Below are 12,587 nucleotides of genomic sequence, written 5' to 3' on the forward strand. Positions count from 1 at the left end.
GAGATCACACAGGTCTTACTCCTTACTATCCCCACACAATCCCCACACAATCCCCACACAATACTTCCCAAGCAACACAGCTTGGTGCTGCTGCTGCTGCTGCTTGCTGCTGCTACTGCTGCTTGCTGCTGCTGCTACTGCTGATTGCTGATCAAGATCCTGCTGTAATTTTTGATAACCATCTGCTCTGACTACAATATCAGCCACTTTAGTGTCAGATTGTGTTCGTGAAGGAAAAAGAGAGTGAGAAAACAAATGCACTTGAAAGTTTTTAAAAATAAAGACAAACTTAAACTATGTAGGAAAATAACTGCAGATGCTGGTACAAATCGAAGGTATCACAAAATGCTGGAGTAATTCAGCAGGTCAGGCAGCATCTCTGGAGAGAAGGAATGTGACCACAAACTTAAACTATGTAGGAAACTTAAACTAGTTCACTTTACATCCCTTGCAAATTACAAATGGTTGGTGACTATATAAAATAAAAAATTTGGCCAGAATTACTTATAACAATGCAGGAAGCTATTTGGCTACCATCTGCCGACAAGGTAATCCCATTGCATTACTCCCCAACTATTTGATTATTTTTTCCATTTACCTACACTCAGGTAATTTACAGAAACCAATTAACAGCAGGTTTTTGGCATATGGGAGAAAACCCCAAAACCTGTCCAGTCATGAGAAGAACATGCAAACTCCACACAGACAGCTTCCGAGGTCAGGATTGAACCCAGGTTGTTAGAGCTATGAGAGGCAGTGCGAACTGCCGTACAACCAAGATGCCTTACATAGTTGATGCATAATTCCAATTAACAAATTTAGATATACAGCTGGTTACTGTAATTAAAAGTTTTGGAAGTAAACTGTTTTAATATATAATTTCTATCTAAAATCTATTGCAGGTTCATACCTTCAAAAAATGCCTATTTCCACAACATGCAATGTAACATGAAAATGCTGGATGTTTCCTCACTTCAACAAGATGTGTTTCACATGTAATTCTATCAGTGAGTGAAGGCATTTTTATTTATGCAACTGCAATGCAAACTACATCATCTTTATTTAAGTAACAGCATATGAAATATATCAGTATTTTAACAGACTATTGAAGGCATGTTGACTTTGGCGTTTAAAATGCTTGGCTGTCTAGGCTATTCATGGAGAAATTTGAGTACTTTATGTATTCAAAAAGGAGCAGGTAATCATGTTTGGTGTCCCTTGTCTAATCGCTCACCAATTTTCACATCCATCATTCAGTAGTTAATATATAAAGGATAGCCATATTCTCACATAGACAAAAAGTAGTAGTGTTGAATTTGCAGCTAACTGAAGATATGCTTTACTGATCACCAATTATCCATTATTTTAAACAGCACATTTATATGTAATATTTCATAGGAGCTTTTCATCTTTAATTCACATGAACCATATGAATTTAGAAAAAATTGAAACATAAAAAAAGATTTTAACTTTTAGAATATATAGAAATCCTAAATGGTGGAGACAACAGACATCAGTATTTACTGGTAGAAATAACTTAAATAATATGATTAATATGACCAATAAATATCTTGTTGCTTACTCAATACCATGCTATCAGGTGCACAATTGGGATATTCTTTATTTCATGTCACAATTTATTTTTTCAAACTTGCAAAGTGAGAAGTCATTTTATGGAGCAGAACATTGCATTGTTTGATAGACTGTTAACATATTAGCAAGTCAGGGCGGCACGGTGGCGCAGCGGTAGAGTTGCTGCTTTACAGCGAATGCAGCGCCGGAGACTCAGGTTCGATCCTGACTACGGGTGCTGCACTGTAAGGAGTTTGTACGTTCTCCCCGTGACCTGCGTGGGTTTTCTCCGAGATCTTCGGTTTCCTCCCACACTCCAAAGACGTACAGGTATGTAGGTTAATTGGCTGGGTAAATGTAAAAATTGTCCCTAGTGGGTGTAGGATAGTGTTAATCTGCGGGGATCGCTGGGCGGCACGGACTTGGAGGGCCGAAAAGGCCTGTTTCCGGCTGTATATATATGATATGATATGATATGATACAGTGATTTGTGTTCACCAAAACCAAATTGCAATGCAATAATTTTATTATATTGATTTCTTCCTTTATATATATTGGTTCTAAATACTAAAATCACAAATACCATGACATTCCTTGGAATTTAGTCATGTGACAAATCAAATAAACTAAGAGAACACGAGTTTTAAAATACCGTTTTTCCCCGCCAAAGATGCCACAGAAGACATTTTGCAATTAGTAATCCTCTTGCATCTGAGCTGCAAAGTTATGGGTACAGCTTTCACTCCAGGTCTTAGGCCTCAAATGTAGTTCCCATTAAGTCCTATGCTGTCACATCTTTTGTTTGAAGCATGAAATTATTAAAGTGAAGCCCAATATGGAGCATAGAACAGTGCAGCACAGGAACAAATCATTCAGCCCGTGGTCGGACCAAACATGATGCCAAATTAAACTAATTCCTTGACCTGCACTTAATCCATATCCTTCCATTCCCTGCATATTCATGTGCCTATCGAAAAGTCTCTTAAATGTCACTCTTGTATCTGCTTCCACCACCACACCTGGCAATGCATTCTAGGAACTTATCATTTGCATATAAATATCTGCCCCATACATCACCTTTAAATTTCCCTCCTCTAGCATTGCCCTCTAGTATTTGACAATTCCACCCTGGGTTTCTGACCAATGCCTCTCTTAACTTTATAATCTTCTATCAAGTTTCTCCTCAGCCTCCAGAAAAATAAAATCCAAGTTAGTCCAACCCCTTCTTTTAGTTAGTATCCTCTAATCCAGGCACCATCCTGGTAAACCTCTTCTGCACCTCCTCCAAAACCTGTACACCTTCCTGTAACTGGGAGACAGATGCACACAATGCTCCTAACCAAATACGGCCTAACCAAAGTTTTATAAAGCTGCAATAAGACTTCCTGACTTGACTCTTACATTCAATGCCCTGATGATTGAAGGCAAGCATATCATATGATCCCTCTAGTGACAATAGATCCCTGCCAGCACTATTAATAAGCCATTACTTATTCCTCAAACATTATTCCTTAACAAATTGGATTATTTTCTCATTTGTGGTAACAGAATCTTTCCTTACATAAATGCGATGCTGTTTATACTATAGTACATTACAACTGTGCATAGAATTCAGAATTACTCACTGAATGTTCTGAGAGTATATATATTTTTCATCTCCTCTATAGGGCTAAAAATGGTAAAATTAACAACTGAAGATCTTATTTATCTGAAAAATTTTGTTTACTGATAAAGTAAGAGCATACATTTGGTAAAAATTATTCCATAATTTTAAGGTGAAGGGGGAAATATTTAATAGGAATCTGAGGGGTAACTTTTTCACACAAAGGGCGGTGGATGTATTGCCAGAGGAGGTAGTTGATGCAGGGACAATCCCAACATTTAGACAGGTAAATGGATAGGACAGGTTTGGAGGGATATGGATCAAATGCTGGCAGGTGGGACTAGTGTAGCTGGGACATGTTGGCCGGTGTGGACAAGTTGGGCTGAAGGGCCTGTTTCCACATTGTATCACTCTATGACTCTTATCCAAATAATTATTAACACATAAATCTAGCCAATTAAATCAAAAGCAGAGGGCTGCTCCTCTAATTAAGTCACTCAGGAAGAAGTGAACAAACTAACTTGCATTTGCATTATGACATCATTCAGTTAAAGCGATTCATACGAAATGAATTGCTTTTGCAGTGAGGAGGGAGGCGAGTTTTGTTTCATCATTTGACATAAAAGCAAATTGTTAGAATATCAATATTGGGATCTGATCATTAAAAATTTTGGGGACAGCAAATTTCTGAATCCAAAATTACATTTTTCTGCATTGTTACATTGGTTACTCAACAAGGAAAATGAAAATGAGTAATAAGTGAGTTAAGTGGTTTGTATGTGCTCAATGCGTTCACATTTCAGCTAAAAATAAAGCAACACACGGGTGCTCATTAGGATGCTTGCGCAGCTTGTTTTTTTTGGCGTCCTATTTTTGTATATTATTTTTCTCCTACTTTGTTAGGTCAACAGTTTGCTTTCCTTGGTATCATTGCCAAATGTGGCTGAAATTAGAAAATGTTCATTTAGAAAACTCACATTTATTCAGAGCCTTTTAAAGCACTAACTGAAGGCTCGTAAAAAAAAAAGAAAGGACTGCAGCAAATTGGCAGAGCAAGTAGAACTGCTGTCTGATAGTTCCAGTGACCCGAGTTCAACCTGACTGGCGCTGTTTTGGAACTGGTGTCATCTGTATGGAGCTTGCATCTTCTCTCTGTGAATGCATAATTTTCTCCTGGGTACTCTGCTTTCTTCCCACCTTCCAAAGATCTCTGGATTGTAAATTAATTTGCCACTGTAACTTCGAAGCAGGATGTTCACTTTGATGGGACTGCATCATAGGCCTCCCAATACTCAGCATGAATTAAACAAGCAGATATATTAGGAGATTGCAGATAGCTGTTAAAATAATAGGGCTGTGTTAGTGGGAGATTTCCCAAATATTGACTGGTTCTTCCATTCTGTAAAGGGTTTGGACAATGTGAGATTTCTTGAGTGTGTCCAAGAAAGCTTCCTTACTCAAAAAATAGAGCCCTGCTAGAGAGGGTTTCTTCTAAGGGAACAAGGTTGGGCAAGTGACTGAAGTGTAATCAAATGCAAATGCGATGAAATACAATCAAATTGGACTAGCTCAGTATGCCTTGGACAAGTTTGGTCAAACTGCTTGTTTCCATGCTGTATAAGCTCTACGATTCTGTCTCCTCAGGTATGTATCAGGGGAGGGAGTGGTGCAATTGCCGGGAACACGCAAATAATAGTTTACAGGAAAGTTAATGGGAAATGCGATTACTGTGAGCCAACATATTATTTTATGGCTGAAATGTCCACCTATGTCATATACCTAAAGACATATGGAAAGAGATTAGGAAGAGCAAATAAAGCCTTGATCAAGAAGATAATACATTTCAAGGAAGAATTTAAAAGATGTAAATTAGGGAGGGAAGAGAAGAGATGGAATTATCAACAAGAGATCAAGATAATTGAAAGCCAATTGCAAAATGAAAAGGCACAAGGACAACAGAGAACTTAGAAAAAGTAGTAAAACTGAAATAGCTTCTGGAAATAGTAAGTGGCAAACTACTGAGGGTTTTCAAGACAAGAGAAAGAATTTTAAACCTCAGGCACTGTACTTGATAATAATGTACTATATTCCTGTGCTATCATCGGCAGTTAAATTGTTAGTTTGTTTGAATGATAATTAATACAGTACTAGCCTTCTGAAATATCTAATGCAATCAAGCAAAGCTGGTTATAATAGCAGCTCCCAAATTTTCCTAAATTGATTAAAATTGTGCCCCTTCCAAGTGACATCATCGTGGAGTAAATGAATCATATGGTTGCACCAAATATAAACGATAGTCTTTTCCTGTAATACACCAATGTTCATTATGTAAAAGAGAAGCACAAAAGAAGAAAAAACATCATAGGATTTTCAGTTAGTTTCCACAAACTAAGTTTCTCTAAATCATTAATAATATTTGATGCTGTTAATTGTCATTTGGCTTCAAAGCTATCCAAGATAGCTCTTGGGTTAAAGAACAGTTTGCTTCCAAATTAATTAAATATGTAGTATAATAAATGCATGCCTAGATTTTTCAGTTATTTTAGTACCTTTGTTACTTTATTTTCAAAAGATGATCCATCAAAAGAAAACAATTCTCTGTGAAAGAAAAAGCAGTATATTAATACATATTTTCCTATTTATTGACCTTTTAAATTACCTTAAATATGTAGGCCAAACAATTTCATCCAGATGCTAAATGAGCAAAATGACTAATTATATAATTTTAAAATCTGCATTGGAAGAGTACTGTTAAATTCAAGTTTCAGTACACATATCTATCTGCAGATTACTGTACTAAATTATGCAACAACTTAGATTCTCAAATACATAAATCCCAGTTTTAAACCCATTGTTTATGTCTGAGTGTATGTTTCTATTTAATATAAAATCACTATCCTTGCTTTGAATGAATTTAATGTGATTGCTAAATCACACATCATGTAAAAATTAAGGCATGTATATCAGGAGGTGGACTATAAACCACCATCTAGTTTTCTACACTCAGATCTCACCTCCTATTAACTATACATAAACCAGCACTTTTGCAGTTGTCAGAATGAACTGTTTTAAGTTGTGATAAAATCTAAAGGGAGATCTGTGGTGATAATCAATCTCCAAATGAAGACAATGGGTGAAAAAAAAACAACTGGACAGGCACTTTAAATGCAACTCTCATGAAGGTGCGGATGCATTTTTTTTTTTTTAACAGATATTAGATTTCTTTTCCATCTCTGGGTCTTCCAATACATCAAATTATTATCCACTGTGTGCAAAAGCATTGAATCTTTGACCAACAGTTGGACTGAGCATATTTGTGGTATCAGTACTTAATGGATGGTGCATTAGAAGTATAAATGTCTTTGGCTCATACATCTTAAACTTCTACTTGCTTTCACCAAAAGCATTACATTTTGCAGATTAACTAATGATTTGTCTAAACAGAAGATGGCAGTGCAATCTCATATGGTTAATTGCTATGTTGGAATTATAAAAAAGTTATAATTTGTCATATGTTCTTATTCTACTTGTTCCTCCTACCCACTTACCATTGTTTTCACATATTAAAGCTTATTAATATAAACAAGCTTTTGCTGGAAATATAAACATGTTTTAAAACCTGGAAAATGCCAACTTCATTATCTGTCCCCTCTTGACAACATCCCTGCAATATTATTCACAATTATGTTCGTTTTTAGAATATTTAATTAATGTCACACAGCTGGAGGGAGAAATTAGTTCCTTAAAAGTTCACATAAGTGCATTGAGAGAAGATAAGAAATGTGTGACCCAGACGGTGCAGCAAAACCACAAATGAGACAAACAGTTTTTATAGCACTTGGTGAGTCAGAGAGAGATGGAGGAGGGAAAACTTCTAAAAGAGAACAAAGAAATGGCAGAAAAACAATGTAAGTATTTTGTCTCAGCTAGCAAAGGAAGTGGAAATTGGTGAAGTGGGCGTAGAATAGTTTGTGGAGGCTATTATTCACAAAAGTAAAACAAAAGAAGTGATACAAACTTCTGATAGAGAAATCACCAAAAATGTACAAACCAAGAAACTAGAAATAAAACAATAACATCTCTAAATTTGAGTGTGGCAAAAAGTTAACCAAAGTTTCAAAGGAGTTAAAAACAAATATTGGCTAATTTCTAATCATTGGAGAATTATGAAAGCAGGTAGTACAAATGTTTAAAATTAAAGGTCAGGCATTCATGTATTTTATAATGTAATTCAAAGAATTGTTAAAAGAAAGAATAGATAATATGAATTTTCAAAAATGATTTAATAAATATCATCAAAGAATCATTGCAATGGTAATGACCCATGAAATCAAGAGGATTAGTCACATAAATAAAGAGATGCCTAGAGGCCATAAAGCTAAAGGATAGGAATAGACATAATGGTGTAGTGTTCCACAAGGGGCTGTGTTGGGACTGCACTTGTTTGCTATAAACATAAATGAAATGGAACTAAAAATTAAAGGGATTATAATTAAATTTGCTGAGAACACAATTACTGTCCAATTGCCTACAGAATGAAATGCTGCAGGAGGACATTCAGGTTGGCTAGATTAAGCAGTCATAAAACTGCTGCAATCATTTTAAATGTGCTATACAAATAAATTGACTTGACTTGACTTGACTATCAAAATATCAAGAATAAGAGTCAGAAAGAAAATAAATTTAAATGGTAAGATTTTAACAGGGCCTAGAATTCCAGTGTGCAGGGACCAACGTTCAGGATCAATGTCAGGACAGGGTTCTTGATTTGATCACTGATGAGGACTGTGGTTATTGGGGCACAAGGAGATGCAAGCATGCTCCAAGTGAACGGCAAGGGAGAGGATCAAGGGTCAGGAGACACAAGAGACTACAGATGCTGGAATTTTGAGCAAAAAACAAAGTCCTGGAGGAGGAAAGTAGATAGATGAGGATTTGGGTCGGGAACCTTCTTCAGACTGATGAACTTGAGGGGAGATAGCTGGTAAATAGAGATGAGGGAAAGGAGTGTGGGTAAAAATGGCAAGTCATAGGTGGATGCAGGTTAGGAGGGGTGGTTGGCAGATGATGATAATGATAACAAAAACTAGAGGTGAAATGGAGTCAAAAGAGTGCAGATGTGGAGACAAATGTAAAACTGAAAGGGGGACAGCAGGTGGAAAGGGAGCAGGGGAAGAGGAAAATAAGGGACTTGGGATCGGGAGAAGAGTGGACTGAGGAGAAAAACAAAACTGGGTGATGGGGGCAGAGGGAGAAAGGGGTGTGTGAGGGAGGTGGGAAGGGCGCAGGGTAGGTAAGTAGGGGGATGGGTACCTGAAATTGAAGAATTCAATTTCATGCCATTAGGATGTTGACCACCCAAGGGGAATTCAGGGTGCTGTTCTTCCAGTTTGCGTGTGGCCTCACTCTGGTAATGGAGGAGACCGATAATAAAAAGATCAATATGGGAATAGGAAGATAAATTAAAACCCCTCACAACTGGGAGCTCTAGCAAGTTTTGGTATAATTATGGGAATGATGTATTGTAGCCAGAATTGCTTACAAGGCAAAGACAGGTGGGAAAGTAACTTTAAGGAGGACAAAGAGCCTGTAAGGAATATAGAAAGGTTATGTGGACGGAAAAACATTAGAAAGAAAATATATAATATAGGGTAGTAAAGTTATTGACTTCGGTAGAACAGAAAACCAGAGTACATGCTGTTTAAATGAAGAGAGATGACAGAAAGCTGCTTGAGAAAGGACTTTGGGTGTTTTCACGCATTAAACATATCCATAAAGCATAATATTCAATCATAACAATCCATTTCTTCAGAGGTTAATTATGTTACCTCAGTTTCTCTTTGTCCATTAATGCAGATGTTTCATACTGTGGTGTTGATTGAGAAAACATTTCCTCTTGTCCCTTCTAAACACAGACATTCAACTATTTGAGACATTCAGCAAAAAAATAGATCAACATGATAGAATTACAAAATATAAACTATCTGTAAAAGGAGAAGGAATACTGGTACAGGTGATTTTTTTTCTGTTCATTCAAGGGATGTAGGCATCACAGGCTGAATGAGTATTTAATTGCCCAACCCTAATTGCCCCTGAGAAGGCAGGGGTAAGCTACCATCTTGAACCAGTGCAATCCCTGAGGTTTGGTATATCCACATTGTAGCTTTGGAAAGAGTTCAAGGTGAAGGAACAGTGATATACTTCTGTCAGTATGGTGTGTGGCTTGGAGGACAACTATGGTGGTGTTCCCATTCTTTTGCTGCCCTTGTTCTTCTAGCTGGTAGAGGTCATGGTTTTCAAAGGTGCTCTCTAAGGAGTCTTAGTGAGTTAGCTGCAGTGCATCCTGCAGATGGTACAAACTGCTGCTCTTTGTACCGGTGGAAGAGTGAGTGAATGGTTGTGAATGGGGTGCCTTTCAAGTCGGCTATGGTATGGTGTCCTGTATGGTGTCGACCTTCTCGAGTGTTGTTGAAACTGCACTCATCCAGGCAAGTGGAGAGTATTTCCAACCTGACCTCAGCATTGTAGACCAGGATTTGGGGAATTAGGAGGTGAATTACTCACTGTACGATTCCAAGGCTCTGACCTGCTCTTCTAGCTACATTGTGTAAATGACTACTCCAGTTCAGTTTCTGGTCAGTGGTAATCCCAGGGCCTTGATAGTGGGGGAATTAGTAATGTTAATGCCATTGAATGTTAGAGGATGATAATTGATTTTCATTTGTTGGATATCTTCATTGCCTGTTTGTGCCATGGAAGATAGCACCTCCAATATCCCGTATGCGCTATGAATCAGCATTTGGAGGCACCACCTTACCAAAGCATTTTAAAGCATAACTAAAATGCAATAATTTCATAACTCATTGTAACTCACCATAACTTCTTCAGCTTGCCGGACCAGTTCAGCTGTTTTTGCTTCTAATTCTGCATTTAATTTCCTAATTAAATATGACATGTTTTATTAAAAATAGTCAATGAATAACTACATTAAAATATAACCTAATGAAGAAAAATATACGTACTTGTATTCTTCTTCTTTACTGAGTAAGTCTGGAGGAACTTTCTTTGCTGAAGCTGATGGCAGGGAGCCAGATCTATTAGACATTGCTTTCTTCGTCTAGATTCGAAAGAACACAGTAGAGAAAAGTTGTTTTAAAAGTTAATAATAGAACTTTCTTTTGTATCAGTGGCAGAAATTGATTGATCAAACAATCACGAAAATATTGAGACAAGCAATTGGCAAATATGCTGTTAGGTTCAATTTGTTCTGATCTATTACAACAAACACTACTCTGGATGTATGGAATACCACTCACATCCTATTCCATACACTTCATTAAACCGGCAAGCTCACGGCTTTGGCAGTGCTTTATCTGGCAGATTTTCTGGAATACCAGGTGTTAGTTTAATAACACTCCAACACACATTTCATTCAGTTCTTCTTTTAAAAAGGTGTTACATGGTAACGTATAGTGAACACTGCTTGTTTAAAAGGAGTGTGGGAAATAGAACTAGGCATGTTTTAAGGGAGCAAAGGAACAAAGGAACAGGATCTCCAGTGAGTGAACAAAGTATGAGGAAATTACAGTCTTGGCAAAAGGAAACATACTGAAAACATAAGAAACAGGGTCACGACAAGCAACGGGGAATGCAGAAACCTGGTCCCAGGCCCCCTCAAATGGTCAGGATGCATAGGAATCAGGACCTCATGGAGAGGACAGGGAGCACAAGAAGCAGGGTCCTGGAAAGTAGACAAGGAGAGCAGCAAACATCACCTGGCGAGTCAGATGCCAAGCCAGTGGAATTTCCGATTGACCAAATAGCATTTGATTAGATTTTTACTGTATTAGGGATACTGTTTTAATATTGCATGTGCATTATTTAGTGTGATGCACTACTGAAATGCTATTTTTCAAATTAGGTGTTTTGAAGAAGTATTTTGAGTACCCTTGCCAACATTTCTCTCACAACCGACAAATAAAGCAGATAAATTGATCACTATTTTTGCTACCACTCCCTTTCATCATTGGCTTTCCCCTGCTATAATTGTGACTAACTTCCAGTTGTGCAATGTCTTTAAGGCAATAAAGCAACAAAACATTTGCATTATCAAGTGAGAATTTATGCTGAACTACATTAGATATTAGGGAGATAACAAAAAACTTGGTAGATTTTAAGGGGTGACGTAAAGCGGAAAAGAGAGGCAAAGAGATTTTGGGAGAAATTTCCAGGGTGTAAGGCTTGGCAACTCAAGGCTCAGCTTCCAACAAGGATGTGATTAATTTCAGGGTTGATCAAGTGGAGAGAATTAGAGAACAGCAGATTCCCAGTTACTGACTGGGAAATTACAGGGAATGTTGAAGTTGAAGATAACAGGATAAGGCTAACAAAATTAGGATTTTATATCAATTTGCATAGTTATATATTTTATAAGTTTAATTTATGGGGAAATAATGTAGACCTGCAAGTGCAAGAGTGATCAAAAGACCTAAAATATAAGATAACAATGACTCATTTACCTCAAAATCATTTCCTGCCCAATTCACATAACCCTCAAATTTATTTATCACAGTTTTGCATGGAATCGTAATGAAGCCTCCACAACAATTCAAGATACAAAATTTCAAAGTTTCACCATGCACTGTGTGAAGAAACCTTTCCCCCCATCAGTCTTAAATGGCCATCGTCTTTATTCAGAGACTGTGAAGTCTAGTTCCAGACTCTGCACCCAGGGAAAATATTCTCCCCACAGCTATCCTGTCCAGCCCTCTGAGAATTTATATGTTTCAATTATGCGACCCCCTCATTCTTCTAAACTGTACAGAAGCCTAACCTGCTCACTTTCCCTTTGTATAATAGACCAGTCATCCCAGGAGCTAGTCCAGTGAATTTTCACTGCACTCACTCCAAAACAAACTTTGTTTTAGGCAAGGAATCCAAAATTGTACATGTTACTCCAAATGTAATCTCACCAAGGCCCTACAATAATTGTAAGAAAATATATTTATTCTTTGACTCATATACTTTTCAATTGATAGCCAGCATATTACTTGCCTTCCTAATTGCCTGTTGCATCTATAATTCAGAGAGAATTTAGATGTAGGCAGGAGTTTTTGTATGACCTTTACTTTTTGTAAAAATAGGACAGCCAAGACTGCAATAATTAGATAAGTCTTGAGGTAACAAAAGCATGAATGAGGGCTTCAGCAATAGAGCCTAGGTGTGAACAAAGAAACAAGGTATAAATAAACTATCTGTCTTTGTGATGGCATATATATATAATGAAGTGAAGCTCAAGGATGGTGAAATATGATACCACAGTTGCAAACAACCTGATTGAAATTTCTTACAATTGCTGACAAGAGGAATGGGGTCAGTAGCTGGAGACCAAAGTTTTTGCCAGGTTTAAGTT

At 37.2% G+C, this 12,587-nt stretch overlaps 1 protein-coding gene across 3 annotated transcripts in view; it reads right to left on the reverse strand.

Annotated features, from left to right (window-relative positions):
- tex9 (testis expressed 9) overlaps positions 1 to 12,587 on the reverse strand; it is a 30,057-nt gene that overhangs the window by 16,252 nt on the left and 1,218 nt on the right. For 2 of the 3 annotated variants that reach the window (XM_078427238.1, XM_078427239.1), the window contains exons 2-5: positions 10,198 to 10,292; positions 10,050 to 10,113; positions 9,004 to 9,080; positions 5,725 to 5,773 (exon numbers count right to left, since the gene is read on the reverse strand). In XM_078427238.1, coding sequence (XP_078283364.1) covers positions 5,725 to 5,773; positions 9,004 to 9,080; positions 10,050 to 10,113; positions 10,198 to 10,292 — 285 coding nt within the window. Of the gene's footprint in view, positions 1 to 5,724; positions 5,774 to 9,003; positions 9,081 to 10,049; positions 10,114 to 10,197; positions 10,293 to 12,525; positions 12,549 to 12,587 lie in introns of those variants that run through there. The other variant, XM_078427240.1, reaches the window with a different exon arrangement.

This window comes from Rhinoraja longicauda, chromosome 33 (assembly GCF_053455715.1).
Source record: "Rhinoraja longicauda isolate Sanriku21f chromosome 33, sRhiLon1.1, whole genome shotgun sequence".
Lineage (NCBI taxonomy): Eukaryota > Metazoa > Chordata > Chondrichthyes > Rajiformes > Arhynchobatidae > Rhinoraja > Rhinoraja longicauda.